At 43.8% G+C, this 19,289-nt stretch overlaps 1 protein-coding gene across 1 annotated transcript in view; it reads left to right on the forward strand.

Annotated features, from left to right (window-relative positions):
• The first annotated feature begins 2,939 nt into the window (after positions 1-2,939).
• The window catches only part of LOC129813880 (GTP-binding protein REM 2-like), a 45,108-nt gene continuing 28,758 nt past the window's right edge, over positions 2,940-19,289 (forward strand). The window contains exons 1-4 of the mRNA XM_055866474.1: positions 2,940-3,247; positions 4,828-5,143; positions 5,814-5,887; positions 16,592-16,769. Coding sequence (XP_055722449.1) covers positions 3,236-3,247; positions 4,828-5,143; positions 5,814-5,887; positions 16,592-16,769 — 580 coding nt within the window. The 5' untranslated portion in view covers positions 2,940-3,235. The remainder of the gene's footprint in view (positions 3,248-4,827; positions 5,144-5,813; positions 5,888-16,591; positions 16,770-19,289) is intronic.

Genomic DNA, 19,289 nt, shown 5'->3' on the forward strand with positions numbered 1-19,289 from the left:
CTTAAGTATATTTAAAACCAAATACTTTTAGACTTTTACTCAAGTAGTATTTTACTGGGTGACTTTCACTTTTACTTGAGTAACTTTCTATTAAGGTATCTTTACTTTTACTCAACTATGACAATTGGGTACCTTTTCCACCACTGATTAAGGTAAGGGTTAATGTCTGGGGTAGGGTAAAAAAAAAAAATCTAACATGAGTGCCTATCGCTGGGATTGAACAAGCTTGCGGTTTACCCCCATCCGCCATCCTTGTCCACAACGCCCTAGCAAGCCGCAAGCTTACTTCATGATAATAGCGTTCACTGTTACCTCGACTGACCGGTTTTGAAGGCATCTCCCGACTTCCTGGGGACGTGGATGAATGTTGGATGTCACTTTGGATCTCGAGTGACCTGGCTGGTCATATAGGCTATTTGTTAGGCCTTCAGTCGGCATAGTCTCCTTCTCCTTCCTGTAACCTTGAAGAAAGACATTCCTTGACTTATAAGTGTTAATAGAGAATTGCTTGTTTTTATCTGGAGGTTGGACAAAATAACTTGAACAGGGACAATAGGAGCACATTCATTAATAGAGGGAGATGTCATTTTAACAAGGAATGACCAATTAAATCTCCATACTTGGGTCTGACAATAATATTATAGCAAAGAGCATCCCATGTTTTTAAAATGGCATGGTTTGACAAGCAGACTCTCTAAAGTAGGCTAATTGGATTTGAATGCGAGGTAATTCATATTTAGAGACAGCAAAAGTGGTATTTAAAATTCATTGGCATGGTGGGAATCACTTGAGCCCGAGATTGATTATATAATCAGTTGTTTAGCATCAGGCTGAGCGCGTATGTGTGTGCGTGTGTTTGTGTGTTTCAGTTGCACTCAAATTCAGTTTGAGAGAGCATGTTCAAAACCCAGTGTAATCTAACAACGCAATGACATGGAACACTTACTTCCAAATGTTCAATGACTAGTCTGAAAACGCACAAAAACAGAAATCTGTCCTATTTGCCACTTGACCCCTCTAACCTATTTCAGCCGGAAAGATCCTGCACACTATTGTTATTAAATTAATCAATCAACCTATTAACATGAGGAGCAGGAAGCAAGTTTTGTCAGGCTGAGCTTGCTGTTAATGAGTGCAGTTATCTCAGTGATCTGCCTGCACTGTGATTCACACGCACACACATACACAATGCTCGCTCTGATGTACTGATGAGACTTCAGCACTTCCTGCAGTCAAATGACCAAATCACCCTCTAGTGGCCTCATGGGTGGAATGTTATTTATATTTTTCATAATTTCGTAATTAATAAACATTTTTTTTAAAACTGCAGAAAATCCAATGTTTCTATTTCAAATGGTTTTGTTATATTTCAGTCCTCGTTCAGTCCCCATTCAGGCTGCATCAGTCTCACTCTGAACCATAACATGCTGCCCCGCTCTAGCTGCCACTGCTACTGAGGTTTGGGCCCAGACAGACAAAGCGATAGACAGACACAGGAGATTGCTTTATCAGACCCATAAGTGTGTAACAATGAACCACAGGGAGTAACTGGGGCTCTTGTTAATTGTCCCTGGGGTGTAGTGAGTGTGTTGGAGGTGGTTCAGTAAACAGTTGTTCATGTGATGAGTAAACTAACCTTGGCTGAGACCTGCAGACTCATGTTAGCTCCCAGAGGAAATGCCTGTCCAAAAAAGGTCCAGTCGCCAGGACCACAAATACAAATTCCATCTAGACACCGTAGCCCTAGAGCACACAAAACACTATACATACATCGGCCTAAACATCATCACCACAGGTAGCTTCCACAAAGTTGTCAACGATCTGAAAGACAAGGCAAGAAGGGCCTTCTATGCCATAAAAAGGAACATAAAATTTGACATACCAATTAGGATCTGGCTAAAAATACTTGAATCAGTTATAGAACCCATTGCTCTTTATGGTTGTGAGGTCTGGGGTCCGCTCACCAACCAAGAATTCACAAAATGGGGCAAACATCAAATTGAGACTCTGCATGCAGAATTCTGCAAAAATATCCTCTGTGTACAACGTAAAACACCGAATAATGCACGCAGATCAGAATTAGGCCGATACCCGCTAATTATCGAAATCCAGAAAAGAGACGTTAAATTCTACAACCAACTTAAAGGAAGCAATTCCCAAACCTTCCATAACAGAGCCATCACCTACAGAGAGATGAACCTGGAGAAGAGTCCCCTAAGCAAGGTGGTCCTGGGGCTCTGTTCACAAACACTGTGACTGACCGAAACTTAAGGAAAGCTTTTACTATGTAGACTCAGTGAGCATAGCCTTGCTATTGAGAAAGGCCACCGTAGGCAGATCTGGCTCTCAAGAGAAGACAGGCTATGTGCACACTGCCCACAAAATGAGGTGGAACCTGAGCTGCACTTTTTAACCTCCTGCCAAATGTATGACCATATTAGAAACACATATTTCCCTCAGATTATATAGATACACAAAGAATTCGAATTGATCAACTTTATCTACTGGGTGAAATACCACAGTGTGTGTAACCTGTTGCCACAAGAAAAGGGCAACCAGTGAAGAATGAACACCATTGTAAATACAACACATATTTCTGTTTATTTATTTTCCCTTTTTTACTTTTACTATTTGCACATCATTACAACACTGCATATAGACATATGACATTTAAAATGTCTTTATTATTTTTCAACTTCCGTGACCGTAATGTTTAACGTTCATTTTTATTGTTTAGTTCACTTTTGTTTATTATCTACTTCACTGTTTTGGCAATGTTAACATATGTTTCCCATGCCAATAAAGTCCTTGAATTTAATTGAATTGAAAGAGAGCGTGAGAGAAAGAGAGTGGGAGAGATGAGCTGTGTAGCTCAGGTATACACTAAGGGCAGTCTTGGGCGTTGGGACAAGAGGAGGGGATGAGAAGGGGGCGTGCTAACGTTTTTTTCTGTGCACAAGAAGGGCCGCTTATTCATAACACTCCCAGGCGCAGGTGTAGACCAGGCTACCTATTCATATGCTCTGCACTCATCTTCCATCAATACCTACACATCAAGACCAAGGGGCTTCGGGAGGAATTACCAGCCGGAGAATGGTTTCGCAATGTTAATTGATATTTGGTGCGGTTATTTTGTTCTCTCTCATCCATACTTCCCGAGCGCAAATGACTTGACATGGATTGTGGTCGCAGTTAGGGACTTTATTTGTGGAAAATAGAGGAAGAATTGAACACGATGACTGACCAGGTAAGGTGACACAAAAATGTCAGCACTGACCTCACTGTTTTTATGTGCCAAACGTTTTCTTTGAGTTCAGTAGACTATAACAAATTGCATCTTTAAGCTACATACCGGTGCGCTGTATGCTACACAACGTCTTTAGCAGAAAGACTACGGAGCTGGCTTGGGAGCTTCGCGATATGTGGAATTCTAGTAGCACGTGCACGCCGACAAAGCTGTCACTATGTTTACGCGCACAACTCACACTCTCGATCCGCGTTGTCTGTCATCTCCCGAAAGGTGCTGACACATCAATTAGTATTTGTTTCATAAGCAGGCTAATCTCTCTTCTATAATAAATTAGGATCATTATTATGATGTTTTTACAGTATAATTACTCGACATGTTAAATTCTAAACTAAAATGTGATCATCAGTGGGCGAAATAATAGCGGGTCTAATAATTCCACTATAGTGGCAACACCACCAACAGTAGCCTAGCAGCCAGAGCAATTTATGTTCTATAGTGGTAATAACATGAGCAAACAGAAGTATAGCAACAAAGCATTACCTGTAGGCCTACAGTATTGTACTGTAGTATTTTGTTATTGCCCAATGTTGTCTGTGTTACGGTTTGCCCTAGTTTCTCACCTGTCAGTCGATCCTTCTCTGTCTCTTTCTTTATTGCTCTCCTGCATCTCCTTGACAACAAAGACCATGATTAATTAATTACACCCTTTCAATTATTCTTATTGGTACTGTGCCTGAGTCCAGCAATACACTCTATCCCTGTGTGTCACTGAGTGGAGCTCAGCCACAGGCACACCTGCTCCTGGCTCTGTGCTGGCTGTTTGCTGGCTCCCAGGGTGAGTGCTCCAGCTAGATGAATTGCTGTACACACACAAAGGTTTAGGTAGGCCTATACGTAGGTGTATGTGTTTACGTTTTGCTTGCATAGAGCCTATAGATGGAGGTCATCTGACTGATCTGCTGCAGTACACACGCTGAATGCTCCCAGAAGCACAAACTGATGGCTTTGGTTGTTGTTTAAACCAGAGAACACTGAAGTCTCGATACTGTATGTATGTGTTGTGCGTGTTTGCATATGCACACACACACAAAGGTTTAGGGAGGCCTATACGTAGGTGTATGTGTTTACGTTTTGCTTGCATAGAGCCCATAGCTTACTGTAGACATGTCTATCTGCTTTTGTGTGTGACATGCAGGAGGAGGGCTCATGGACATTTATGTTCTGGACCTATTTTCTGCTAATGCATCCCAGAGTCCCATTGTAACAGTCTTGCTTCCATCAATGTTCTCGCCCCAACCTGGGCTTGAACCAGGGACCCTCTGAACACATCAACAACCGCTCCCCACGAAGCATCGTTACATTTCACTCCACGAAAGCCGTGGAGCTGATCTGATTGGTCAGAAGACCGATTAGTGTTTAAACGCAGCATTTGCTTCCATAGTAGTAGGCCTATTGTGTCAACTATTTGTGTCAAATGTAACTCTTCTTCTCCTGCATTAACATTCACTCAGCTCCATGCTCATAAGGGTCATGTCCTTTGGGGCGTGTACTCACGACCTACTTTTTGTCTCTCTCAGTACAGTATGTTTCTTACCACCGCTCCCCCTCTGAGAAGAGGAAGCACACCTCTACCAATCAAGCACCAGCTGAAGCGGGAGGAGGCCGTATCAGAGGACCGTGATTGGATACCAGGGATTGACAAACCATCCACACTGCCAATCAGTGACACTGTTTGCCAGGATGAATCATTTGGTCAGGCGGCGGAGGGGTATCATGGGAGTGCTATAAGGATCGTACTACTTGGGCAGAATGGGGTTGGAAAATCATCGCTGGCTCTGTCCCTGGCTGGACTGTCAGACAGATCTCTGTCGGTGGACTCTGAAACAGCCTGTGGTAAAGTTCTTCAATGTGTGTCTATATTTGTGTGTGGGGATTGTAGTGTGTGTGAAGTGTGCACGTGGTATCTACTTTATGTCAATCCCATTATGTCAGCCACCACAAAAGACCAACATCATTCTGATTCAGGAGGTTGAGAGTTACTTTTCCCATTTTCTGAGTGCACTCTAAAGGCAAAGAAATTACAAGATAAACCAAAAAAGCACTCTGTGTCACTAGGCTGTCTGAAAGGTCAGGGTGATAATAACAGCAGGCTTGGGCACTCAACCAATCAATGCTCCAGCAGAGTGATGGGCACACTGCTCTGTAAGAGGTGCTGCCAGAGACATGTCATGAAGAGTCAGACCACAAAGTATTCATTATGGTTCCTAGAATCCTGGAGAGTCAAGGTATTTGCAACATAGCTATTTCTGGAACCTTAATGCTCTATGTGGGCCACCGTACTGTAGGCTACCATAACCTTGTCCCATATCTGTATGTGCTTCCAACTCCTCAGCCTATCATTGTGTAATACCAGACATGGGCCTCAGTTAACTTTAATCAATAGGCTGAATGTTTTCTTGCATATCCACCTCAAACCATTTATGAGTGTGTGTTATCATGTGTTTGTGTATCACTTTATGTGGAAGCATTGTTGTGTATGTTCATGTGTCATGTTTGGTTACAGGAGAAGGCTACGAGCGCACAGTGTCCGTTGACGATGAGGAGAGTTCAGTGATCATTTATGACAACTGGAAACAGGTATTTAAGGCATTCTCTACACCACAGGTGTCAAAACTCATTCCACGGAGGGACAAGTGTCTGCGGGATTTCATTCCTCCCTTGTACTTGATTGATCAACTAAGGTCACTGATTAGTTACAAACTCCCCTCACCTGGTTGTCTAGGCCTTAATTGGACCCAAATTGAATGGAAATAACAAAAACCAACAAAAATCAGCCCTTCATGAAATGAGTTTGACACCACTGCTCTACACTGTCATTCTACTGCTGTCTATATGTTCATCTACTTCTCTCTGTACTCTCTGTCTTGTCTTGGTCTCTCTCTCTTTCTCTCTGAATCTATTTCACTTTGCCTTTATGACACTGATTGCATTCCTGTTCATGCCGCTACATTTTGAATAGATAAGCCACCCGGAGACAGTGGCAGTCACAGATTATTTGCCTTTTAGCCTTTTTTAGCTCTTACTTCGATAACTTGAAATTGCTTTCACATTCATGTGATTTGCTCCAGAGTACAGATATTTGGTGGGTGGTAATGCAGATGATTTGCTCCAGAGTACAGATATTTGGTGGGTGGTAATGCAGATGATTTACTCCAGAGTACAGATATTTGGTGGGTGGTAATGCAGATGATTTACTCCAGAGTACAGATATTTGGTGGGTGGTAATGCAGATGATTTACTCCAGAGTACAGATATTTGGTGGGTGGTAATGCAGATGATTTGCTTCATTACATGTTTTGATAAATAACCTGAATGCGTTCAGTCCTCTCTTTTCTGGCAGAATTTGAAAGGGGTGTTAAATGGTCTTAGAATGAGATTGTTTTGTTCTATTCAAATATTTGAGTTATAAAGAGGCTAGAGGAGCACAGCTGGTCTAAGGCGATGTTGTGTGTGTGTGTGTGTGTGTGTGTGTGTGTGTGTGTGTGTGTGTGTGTGTGTGTGTGTGTGTGTGTGTGTGTGTGTGTGTGTGTGTGTGTGTGTGTGTGTGTGTGTGTGTGTGTGTGTGTGTGTGTGTGTGTGTGTGTGTGTGTGTGTGTGTGTGTGTCGCCACCCTGAGGCAGTGGCAGCCAATCATTTACTAGCCCTTTTTATTTCCCTCACTTAGAAAACTTGAAATTGCTTTCAAAGCCCATTCAAAATCCCTTCCAAATTCTGACAGAAGAGAGAGGACTGTACGCATTCAGGATAATTATTTAAATATGTAATAAAGACATGAATCGGCATTACCACCCTCCAAATATCAGACAGAAAAATTGTTTTGTCGTATTCAAATATTTGAGTTCTAAAGAAGCTAGAGAAACACAGCTGTACTAAGGCTGATCTGTGTTAATACTGTGTGTGCGTGTGCGTGTGTGGGGCACTGAGGATTTCATTATGATAAAGTACACTTGGTAATAGTCTAATATTAACCAGGTAATAGCCTTCTATGATGATGGTACACTCAATGCTGTAGTGTGTACACATGGACTTTATACCAGATGTCCAGGAGTACTCCCTAGTTTACTAAGTGTGAATTATTTAAACCTACAGATGTGGATCTTAATTTTATCATCCTGTTGCAGGACAACTTTCCTAAAATACAGGACATTTAAAACGTGTAGTGTATTTGAGGTATAAAAAGGCTAGAAAAGTTTTTGTCATTTTCACTATGAAATGTCAGACTTGATTTTCCCTTACGAAAAATGTGTCAACCCATACAAAAATGTCCATGAATTATAATCCACATAATAATTCCCATTTCCTGTTGCAGAACGATTTTCCTGCTGTAACAAACTGGTTTAAATTAAGATCCTCCATCAAATAAAAGAAAAGTGTTTGTGACATGCTTCATGACAAAAACGGGTGTAGACGGACAGTCAAATGCTTACTTTCGGACCCTTCCCAACAATGCAGAGAGAGAAAAAAGAGAAATAATAGAAAAATAATAACGGGTGTAATAAATACATAATGAGTAACGGTAACATGGCTATGCACGGGGTACCAGTAACGAGCCAATGTTTAGGGGTATGAGGTAATTGAGGTAGATACAGCACAGTGCCTTCAGAAAGTATTCAGACCCCTTGACTTTTTCCACAATTTGTTACATTACAGCCTTATTCTAAAATTAATTAAATTACTGTTTTTCCTCATCCATCTACACACAATACCCCATAATGACAAATTTTAGCAAATGTACACTACTGTTCCAAAGTTTGGGGTCACTTAGATATTTCGTTGTTTTTGAAAGAAAATATAATTTTTTGTCCATTAAAATAACATCAAATTAATCAGAAATACAGAGTAGACATTGTTAATGTTGTAAATGACTATTGTAACTGGAAACGGCTGATTTTTTAAAACGGAATATCTACATAGGCGCACAGAGGCCCATTATCAGCAACCATCACTCCTGTGTTCCAATGGTACGTTGTGTTAGCTAATCTAAGTTTATTATTTTAAAAGGCTAATTGATCATAAGTGTCACGAATCCCGCCGAGGATGGTGCCTCTTCCTGTTCGGGCGGCGCTCGGCGGTCGTCGTCACCGGCCTACTAGCTGCCATCGATTCTTTTCTTTTTGTTTCTGTTAGTTTGGGCTGATTGGGTGCACCTGTTTTGAGTTTAGTTTGGTGGGTAGGCTATATAAGGTTAGGTAGCCCGCTGGCTGTTGTGCGGGCTTGTTTTCTGTTATGTTGGTGTTGGATTGTGAAGTGGATTTTGTTATTTTCTCGGAACAGTTTAGTCCGGTGTTTTTGGACTCATCTTTTCATGCGCCCGTGTGTTTTAGGGCATGATCGTTTTCCCTGTGCATTGGAAAATAAATCCACGTTCCTTAAACCTGCTCTCTGCGCTTGACTCCATCCACCCAGTACTCCTAGTAGCTCTGACAATAAGAAAACCCTTTTGCAATTATGTTAGCACAGCTGAAAACTGTTGTACTGATTAAAGAAGCAATAAAACTGGCCTTCTTTAGACTAGTTGAGTATCTGGAGTATCAGCATTTGTGGGTTCGATTACAGGCTCAAAATGTCCAGAAACAAATAACTTTCTTCTGAAACTCATCAGTCTATTCTTGTTCTGAGAAATGAAGGCTATTCCATGCAAGAAATTGCCAAGAAACTGAAGATCTCGTACACCGCTGTGTACTTCTCCCTTCACAGAACAGCACAAACTGTCTCTAACCAGAATAGAAAGAGGCGTGGGAGGCCCCGGTGCACAACTGAGCAAGAGGACAAGTACATGAGTGTCTAGTTTGAGAAACAGACGCCTCACAAGTCCTCAACTGGCAGCTTCATTAAATAGTACCCGCAAAACAGCAGTCTCAACATCAACAGTGAAGAGGCGACTCCGGGATACTGGCCTTCTAGGCAGAGTTGCAAAAAAAAAGCCATATCTCCGACTGGCCAATAAAATGAAAAGATTAAGATGGGAAAAATAACACACACTGGACAGAGGAACTCTGCCTAGAAGACCAGCATCCCGGAGTCTCCTCTTCAGTTTTCACAAAAACCGAGCCATGAGGTCGAAGGAATTGTCCGTAGAGCTCTGAGACAGGATTAAGTCGAGGCACAGATCTGGAGAAGGATACCAAAAAATGTCTGCAGCATTGAAAGTCTCAAAGAACACAGTGGCCTCCATCATTCTTAAATGGAAGAAGTTTGAAACCACCAAGACTCTTCCTAGAGCTGGCCGCCCGACCGAACTGAGCAATCGGGGGAAAAGGGCTTTGGTTAAGGGAGGTGATCAAGAACCTGATGGTCACTCTGACAGAGGTCCAGAGTTCCTCTGTGGAGATAGGATACACTTCCAGAAGGACAACCATCTCTGCAGCACTCCACCAATCAGGCCTTTATGGTAGAGTGGCCAGACGGAAGCCACTCCTCAGTAAAAGGCACATGACAGCCCACTTGGAGTTGCCAAAAGGCACCTAAAGGACTCTCAGACCATGAGAAACAAGATTCTCTGGTCTGATGAAATCAAGATGGAACTCTGGCCTGAATGCCAAGCATCACGCCTGGAGGAAACCTGGCACCATCCCTATGGTGAAGCATTGTGGTGGCAGCATCATACTGTGGGGATGTTTTTCAGTGGCAGGAACTGGGAGTCTATTCAGGATTGAGGGAAAGATGAACAGAGCAAAGTACAGAGAGATCTTTGATGAAAACTTGCTCCAGAGTGCTCAGGACCTAACCTTCCAACAGAACAACAACCCTAAGCACACAGCCAAGACAATGCAGGAGTGGCTTCGGGACAAGTCTCTGAATGTCCTTGAGTGGCCCAGCCAGAGCCCGGAATTGAACCCAATCGAACGTCTCTGGAGAGACTTGAAAATAGCTGTGCAGTGACACTCCCCATCCAACCTGACAGAGCTTGAGAGGATCTGCAGTGAAGAATGGGAGAAACTCCCCACAAACAGGTGTGCCAAGCAATTTGCAGAAATATCTAAAAACCTGTTTTTGCTTTGTCATTGTGGGGTATTGTGTGTAGATTGATGACGGGGGGAAACACAATTTAATCCATTTTAGAATAAGGCTGTAACGTTAAAAAAAATACACTGCTCAAAAAAATAAAGGGAACACTTAAACAACACAATGTAACTCCAAGTCAATCACACTTCTGTGAAATCAAACTGTCCACTTAGGAAGCAACACTGATTGACAATACATTTCACATGCTGTTGTGCAAATGGAATAGACAACAGGTGGAAATTATAGGCAATTAGCAAGACACCCCCAATAAAGGAGTGGTTCTGCAGGTGGTGACCACAGACCACTTCTCAGTTCCTATGCTTCCTGGTTGATGTTTTGGTCACTTTTGAATGCTGGCGGTGCTCTCACTCTAGTGGTAGCATGAGACGGAGTCTACAACCCACACAAGTGGCTCAGTTAGTGCAGCTCATCCAGGATGGCACATCAATGCGAGCTGTGGCAAGAAGGTTTGCTGTGTCTGTCAGCGTAGTGTCCAGAGCATGGAGGCGCTACCAGGAGACAGGCCAGTACATCAGGAGATGTGGAGGAGGCCGTAGGAGGGCACCAACCCAGAGCCCTCCTAATTTTGCATGACTCTGGAGCACTGCCAGAGCCCTGCAAAATGACCTCCAGCTGGCCACAAATGTGCATGTGTCTGCTCAAACGGTCAGAAACAGACTCCATGAGGGTGGTATGAGGGCCCGACGTCCACAGGTGGGAGTTGTGCTTACAGTCCAACACCGTGCAGGACGTTTGGCATTTGCCAGAGAACACCAAGATTGGCAAATTCGCCACTGGCGCCCTGTGCTCTTCACAGATGAAAGCAGGTTCACACAGAGCACATGTGACAGACGTAACAGAGTCTGGAGACGCCGTGGAGAACGTTCTGCTGCCTGCAACATCCTCCAGCATGACCGGTTTGGCGGTGGGTCAGTCATGGTGTGGGGTGGCATTTCTTTGGGGGGCCGCACAGCCCTCCATGTGCTCGCCAGAGGTAGCCTGACTGCCATTAAGTACCGAGATGAGATCCTCAGACCCCTTGTGAGACCATATGCTGGTGCGGTTGGCCCTGGGTTCCTCCTAATGCAAGACAATGCTAGACCTCATGTGGCTGGAGTGTGTCAGCAGTTCCTGCAAGAGGAAGGCATTGATGCTATGGACTGGCCCGCCCGTTCCCCAGACCTGAATCCAATTGAGCACATCTGGGACATCATGTCTCGCTCCATCCACCAACGCCACGTTGCACCACAGACTGTCCAGGAGTTGGCGGATGCTTTAGTCCAGGTCTGGGAGGAGATCCCTCAGGAGACCATCCGCCACCTCATCAGGAGCATGCCCAGGCGTTGTAGGGAGGTCATACAGGCACGTGGAGGCCACACACACTACTGAGCCTCATTTTGACTTTTAAGGACATTACATCAAAGTTGGATCAGCTTGTACTGTGGTTTTCCACTTTAATTTTGAGTGTGACTCCAAATCCAGACCTCCATGGGTTGATAAATTTGATTTCCATTGATAATTTTTGTGTGATTTTGTTGTCAGCACATTCAACTATGTAAAGAAAAAAGTATTTAATAAGAATATTTCATTCGTTCAAATCTTGGATGTGTTATTTAGTGTTCCCTTTATTTTCTTGAGCAGTGTATATATATTTTTTTTACATCGGTAGTGTCGTCGTGCTCAGGGGAACTCCATTTTAAGGCATTTCTCTAGAAGGGAATCAACTTTCAAGCTTTCTTTCACCTCTTTTTATCTCTGTGGTCCTGTTTTTTTCAGTAAAGCTGTCCATTTCTCCTCCCTCCATCTTTTCCCTGATTTACCTCCTTTCTACAAAAAATCTAATCAAATTGTATTTGTCACATGCGCCAAATACAACAGGTGTAGACGTTACAGTGAAATGCTTACCTACAAGCCCTTAACCAACAATGCCGTTTTCATCTTAAAATCCATCTCCTCTCTCTCTCCTTCTCTCTTGCCCCTCTCGTTCGTGTGCTTCCTTTCTTACTCAGAACTGACCCTTTCTTAGTGTAGTTAAATCTCTCTGAAAGTCAATTACATGTGTTATTCTCTGCATGTTTATACAAGTGCAGGTGTTACGCCATGACAACATGAGCAGGCCAGTGGGGTTTGGAGCGGCTAAAGCCCAGCAGCAGTAAGGAGAGAGAGTAGAGAGCAGAAGGAGAGAGAGCAGACTGGAACAGCTCCTGCTCGCCACAACACACACACACATACATACACACACACACACACACATACACACACACAGTCATTCAAACACACTCACCAACACCCTTCTTTCACTGCTGATGCCACGTTGACCCTGACAGCAGCAGCACTGCAACGAATTGTGGGTGTGTGTGCGTACTTGTATGCGTAGCATGCGTGCAGTGTGCACTGGCCCCAGAGGATTTTGCCTAACTCTAGCTAGGCCCCTATTCCATCTGTGTTCCACCCTCCCCAGGTTACCATGGTGACCAGTGGACTGAACAAATCCCCAACATGGATTACATCATGTAGTTGTAGAAGCAGTGGGCTACAAAGCTTCTGGCTTGCAGAGTCGGTGGGAACCACTGGTTTTACTGTAGCTGCATGTGCCTCATCATAACCCAACCAATTATTTGGAGTATTTTGTAGGATAAGAAAACATTTATAATAACTAGATTGTGATTTTAGAGTGGTTCCTTGGTTCCCAGCTGATTCACACCTGCTGCTAGTTGTACCTTCTTCTTCCATGTCAAAGCAACCGAGTCCTACACCATCAGCAGCCATACAGCCACATCATCACAGAGCATTTCACAGAGTACACACACACACACACACACACACACACACACACACACACACACACACACACACACACACACACACACACACACACACACACACACACACACACACACACACACACACACACATAGCGCTCAGAGAATCTACACCATCAGCGGCGCTCCGAGCTTCTCTTCAGCTAGCCCTGGGACTGGGAGTCTTGACGTCAGGCTTAAATAAGTCATACAGCTTCCTAAAATAGCCGGCACATGCTTGGCCGGGACCTGGATGTCCTCTACTGTACTATTTGCCATCTTCCGTGTAGATCACTCATGCAGACAATCAGACACCATCTTTCAGGGCCAATGGGATGTGTTTTGATGGTTGTGAGTTGGTTCTCTAGCACTTCCTCTCTCTATTAACAGGCTGACCACACCTGTCTGCACCACCAGGCTTTTTCGATGCTGGAGGTCTGAGCCAGCTGTGAGCAAATGGATCTCAGTGTAGAGCCATTCATTACTGCACCGGCAAGCCTATCGAAATACACTGTCTGCTGCAAGTGTCTATAATTATTTGACAACTGTAAAGTGCAACATTTATGGTAGAAAACCTTGGAAGCACTTCGGTGTAACGCTCATTCCTTCGACGATAAACGCGAATCTGACCATCACCCCTGGTGAGACAAAACCGCAACTCGTCAGTGAAGAGCACTTTTTGCCAGTCCTGTCTGGTCCAGCGACGGTGGGTTTGTGCCCATTGGCGACGTTGTTGCCGGTAATGTCTGTGAGGACCTGCCTTACAACAGGCCTACAAGCCCTCAGTCCAGCCTCTCTCAGCCTATTGCGGACAGTCTGAGCACTGATGGAGGGATTGTGCGTTCCTGGTGTAACTCGGGCAGTTGTTGTTGCCATCCTGTACCTGTCCTGCAGGTGTGATGTTCGGATGTACCGATCCTGTGCAGATGTTGTTACACGTGGTCTGCCACTGCGAGGGCGATCAGCTGTCCATCCATTCTCCCTGTATGGCTGTCTTAGGCGTCTCACAGTACGAACATTGCAATTTATTTCCCTGGCCACATCTGCAGTCCTCATGCCTCCTTGCAGCATGCCTAAGGCACGTTCACGCAGATGCGCAGGGACCCTGGGCATCTTTCATTTGGTGTTTTTCCAGAGTCAGTAGTAAGACCTCATTAGTGTCCTAAGTTTTCATAACTGTGACCTCAATTGCCTACCATCTGCAAGCTGTTAGTGTCTTAACGACCGTTCCACAGGTGCATGTTCATTAATTCTTGCGAAACAGTGTTTAAACCCTTTACAATGAAGATCTGTAAAGTTATTTGGATTTTTACTAATTATTTTTGAAAGACAGGGTCCTGAAAAAGGGACGTTTCTTTTTTTGATGAGTTTATATGTAGAGCAGTGTTGTGTGTGTCTGCATAGAGCGGTCAGTATCTAGAACAAATAGATTTGAGTGTTTTTTACAGAGTTCAGAGTTTAACATGGGACACAGTATTTGGTAGTTCATTCAGCTATTGCAGAAGAAGCAGCTACTCTTCCTGGGGTCCACATGAAACATGAACCATTACATCATACAGAACACTAATAGACAAGAACAGAACAACACACATTTAAAATAAGAACAATGGACCACAGGAGGAGAATGCAGACTGTCTTGGAGAGAATAATATACAGTAAGAGAATGAATTGTATTTTCTTTTGGAATCTTTCATCAGAGAGTCTAAGCATTCAAGTCAACTGTATGTCTAGAAATGCATTGGAAATCATTCAGCTTTCTTTGTAAAAAAAATAATATATATATATATATATATATATATATATACTTAACTTCAAAACATATTTGACAAAATGATGTCTAATGTCATGTATATTCACCGTTTTCCTGCATTGCATTTACACATTATCCTGAATGAGATTCATGGTGAAAACATCAGGTTTCAGTTGTTTCTGTTTATGGCTTTTACTCAGGAGGCCCTGGTGCATCAGTACTCTTTCTTTGGTGATTATATGGGGACATATGCTAAGTGACAAGTTACCGGACTCTCACAAGCTCACTTTGAGTGTGTGTGTATGTGCATTGCATGTGAGAGTGTAGTACACGTATGCAAGCTCTAAATAAATGTGTGTGTGTGTGTGTGGAGGGTAGTATACCATGACAGATGGTCTGAGTGGAACAGAACAGAGAGGAGCTTACTGACTAGAAGACAAACACAGTGCTGAGTTATCAAGCATCCCACTGATGGAAAGCCCTTTTATTTTGTCACAGTTACCCTGGAGAGCTCTCTGTCATGACACCGCCCATCCTTCTCCGATGTGGCCGTGTTTCTCTTGGCTGCTTACAAAGATTAGTGGCTGTCTCTCCCTGCTCCACAAAGCCTGCTAGTCCCACTCCACTACCCCATCTCCTCCCTCCTCTCATCCCCCTCCACTCCTCTCGTCTCTTATCCCTCCCCTCTCCTCCCCCTGCACCAAGCCCTGACGGTGACAGGTGGCCAGGCTCACTTCCGCGCCGCTAACTCCCCTCCCTCCTCCAGAGAGAGATGGAGTGGGTTCCGGAGACCATGGATTCCCTGCTGCGGGGTACAATCCTCTTTGGCTTGTAGGAGCTGGGAAATTTTCAGGTGGATGCTCTCCAGAGGGTTGAAATTTACGTTCAGATCCATGTGGATGTAGGGCACACAGACTGAAACAGACACAGTCAGACAGGGCTGGCAATGGTGGGTTAAGAAAGGGGGCTGGCAGCTCTTCTCCTTCTGTGTGCCTGAGTGAGTGAATCAGAGAGGCCTGTCCTCCAGAGCCACAGTTTACTACACAGGCCAGGACTAGATGGAGGGAGACATCATTTAAGCCCAGTGCTTCAGTGGGGAGTGGCCACCACTAAAAGGGTCAGAAGTCTCAAACTGAAGCAGGAAGTTCACAAGGGCACAATGTGTTGTGTTGGATTTAGGACAAAGCCCCTGCGAGTCCATTCAGCAGAGAACCTAAAGTAGGATTAAAATAAGCGTTATGCCAGGTGGTGAGGGATAAGAACTGGCACAATAGTACTGATGTACAATGATTCAAATTCAGAATTTCAGAGCTGGGTAATCATCTTAAATCCTCCCTCTGATATATGCGTTCATTATGTTACATGCATTACAACAAGGTAGGTTGTAGCCTGGGTGGTGTGGTGGTCAATATACATGTTTGTGTGGGTTTGAATCCAGCCCACTCTTTACCTTTCTTTCTCTCAGTCTCTACGCTATCCAACAAAACATAAAAAATGCTAAATATATTTATATAAACATAATGTAGGTTGTTGAGAAGAGAACAAGTGTGTATCAGTGTCATTAATGTGTGTGTGTGTGTGTGTGTGTGTGTGTGTGTGTGTGTGTGTGTGTGTGTGTGTGTGTGTGTGTGTGTGTGTGTGTGTGTGTGTGTGTGTGTGTGTGTGTGTGTGTGTGTGTGTGTGTGTGTGTGTGTGTGTGTGTGTGTGTGCGTGTGTGTGATGCAGGACCTGTCCACGCTGCAGTGTGAGGTGGTTGTCCTGGTGTTCTCGGTGACTGACAGGAGGAGTTTCCAGCGCACTGCACAGCTCCGCCTCATCCTCAGGGAGTCACTGCCCCACACTCCCATCATCCTCGTGGGCAACAAGAGTGACCTTGTCCGTTGTCGAGAGATCAGCACAGAGGGTAGGGAGGACATCCTCGCTATAATGTAACACACATACACACCGTTATCACATGAGTGCCCAAGGCATATATTTTTAACTTACCTCCTGTCAATCAATCTAAGGGTCTCTCCTTTCCACCTTGTGACACCATTCTCATGTAATCACCTACAGTGCAGTGTACAGATATAATACAGTATTGCATGCAAATGTATAAAATACTTACTTACAGTCGATACAATATAACCCCCACCCCTTTTCCCAACCATTCTCATCATAACACCTGCAATGTCTCAGTACAGTATGGTTGAGGTTGGCACAGGAGGGAAAATCCAATGTCTCAGTACAGTATGGTTGAGGTTGGCACAGGAGGGAAAATCCAATGTCTCAGTACAGTATGGTTGAGGTTGGCACAGGAGTGAAAATCCAATGTCTCAGTACAGTATGGTTGAGGTTGGCACAGGAAGGAAAATCCAATGTCTCAGTACAGTATGGTTGAGGTTGGCACAGGAGGGAAAATCCAATGTCTCAGTACAGTATGGTTGAGGTTGGCACAGGAGTGAAAATCCAATGTCTCAGTACAGTATGGTTGAGGTTGGCACAGGAGTGAAAATCCAATGTCTCAGTACAGTATGGTTGAGGTTGGCACAGGAGGGAAAATCCAATGTCTCAGTACAGTATGGTTGAGGTTGGCACAGGAGTGAAAATCCAATGTCTCAGTACAGTATGGTTGAGGTTGGCACAGGAGTGAAAATCCAATGTCTCAGTACAGTATGGTTGAGGTTGGCACAGGAGTGAAAATCCAATGTCTCAGTACAGTATGGTTGAGGTTGGCACAGGAGGGAAAATCCAATGTCTCAGTACAGTATGGTTGAGGTTGGCACAGGAGTGAAAATCCAATGTCTCAGTACAGTATGGTTGAGGTTGGCACAGGAGTGAAAATCCAATGTCTCAGTACAGTATGGAGGTTGGCACAGGAGTGAAAATCCAATGTCTCAGTACAGTATGGTTGAGGTTGGCACAGGAGTGAAAATCCAATGTCTCAGTACAGTATGGTTGAGGTTGGCACAGGAGTGAAAATCCAATGTCTCAGTACAGTATGGTTAAGGTTGGCACAGGAGTGAAAATCCAATGTCTCAGTACAGTATGGTTGAGGTTGGCACAGGAGGGAAAATCCAATGTCTCAGTACAGTATGGTTGAGGTTGGCACAGGAGGGAAAATCCAATGTCTCAGTACAGTATGGTTGAGGTTGGCACAGGAGTGAAAATCCAATGTCTCAGTACAGTATGGTTGAGGTTGGCACAGGAGTGAAAATCCAATGTCTCAGTACAGTATGGTTGAGGTTGGCACAGGAGGGAAAATCCAATGTCTCAGTACAGTATGGTTGAGGTTGGCACAGGAGGGAAAATCCAATGTCTCAGTACAGTATGGTTGAGGTTGGCACAGGAGTGAAAATCCAATGTCTCAGTACAGTATGGTTGAGGTTGGCACAGGAGTGAAAATCCAATGTCTCAGTACAGTATGGTTGAGGTTGGCACAGGAGGGAAAATCCAATGTCTCAGTACAGTATGGTTGAGGTTGGCACAGGAGGGAAAATCCATTCCTGTCCCTTCTTGTCCTGTCAATTTTTTTACCGTACCGTCTTGATCCTGCAACAGTTTTATAACTGCAAAACTTTCCTGTCCCGCCCAATAAAAAACACTCCTATTCCATCCCGTGCTAATTTTTACACTCAGAAATCAGCTCTGCAGATATCATCTCTGCATGTGAGTAGCCATAGCAACTGCTCCCTTTTGGCTGCCGCTTAGAGCTCACGAGACAGTTGCCTGCCATGCACACACAGCCGATAACAACCACATTATGAGATTTTTACGATGAAGGCAGCCTCACTACTTAGTCGGAATAACTCAATTTCTCTCTTAAAGGCTTCATCATTCACTGACATAGGTTGGCATCTGAGTTAAAGTAGTGAGTGCGCAGTAGCCATGGCTACAACTGAAGCGAAATGACAATACATTTTTTATCGGTTTTTATTAAGTAAACTACACTACCGTTCAAACGTTTGGGGTCACTTAGAAATGTCCTTGTTTTTGAAAAAGCACATTTTTTGTCCATTTAAAATAACATCACTTTGATCAGAAATAGAGTGTAGACATTGTTAATGTTGAAAATGACTATTGTAGCTGAAAACGGCAGATTTTTTATGGAATATCTACATAGGCGTACAGAGGCCCATTATCAGCAACCATCACTCCTGTGTTCCAATGGCACGTTGTGTTAGCTAATCCAAGTTTATAATTTTAAAAGCTAATTGATCATTAGAAAAATTATGTTAGCACAGCTGAAAACTGTTGTACTGATTAAAGAAGCAATAAAACTGGCCTTTAGACTAGTTGAGTATCTGTAGAATCAGCATTTGTGGGTTCAATTACAGGCTCAAAATGGCCAGAAACAAATAACTTTATTCTGAAACTCATCAGTCTATTCTTGTTCTGAGAAATGAAGGCTATTCCATGCGAGAAATTGTCAAGAAACTGACAA

The sequence above is a fragment of the Salvelinus fontinalis genome, chromosome 17, assembly GCF_029448725.1.
Source record: "Salvelinus fontinalis isolate EN_2023a chromosome 17, ASM2944872v1, whole genome shotgun sequence".
Lineage (NCBI taxonomy): Eukaryota > Metazoa > Chordata > Actinopteri > Salmoniformes > Salmonidae > Salvelinus > Salvelinus fontinalis.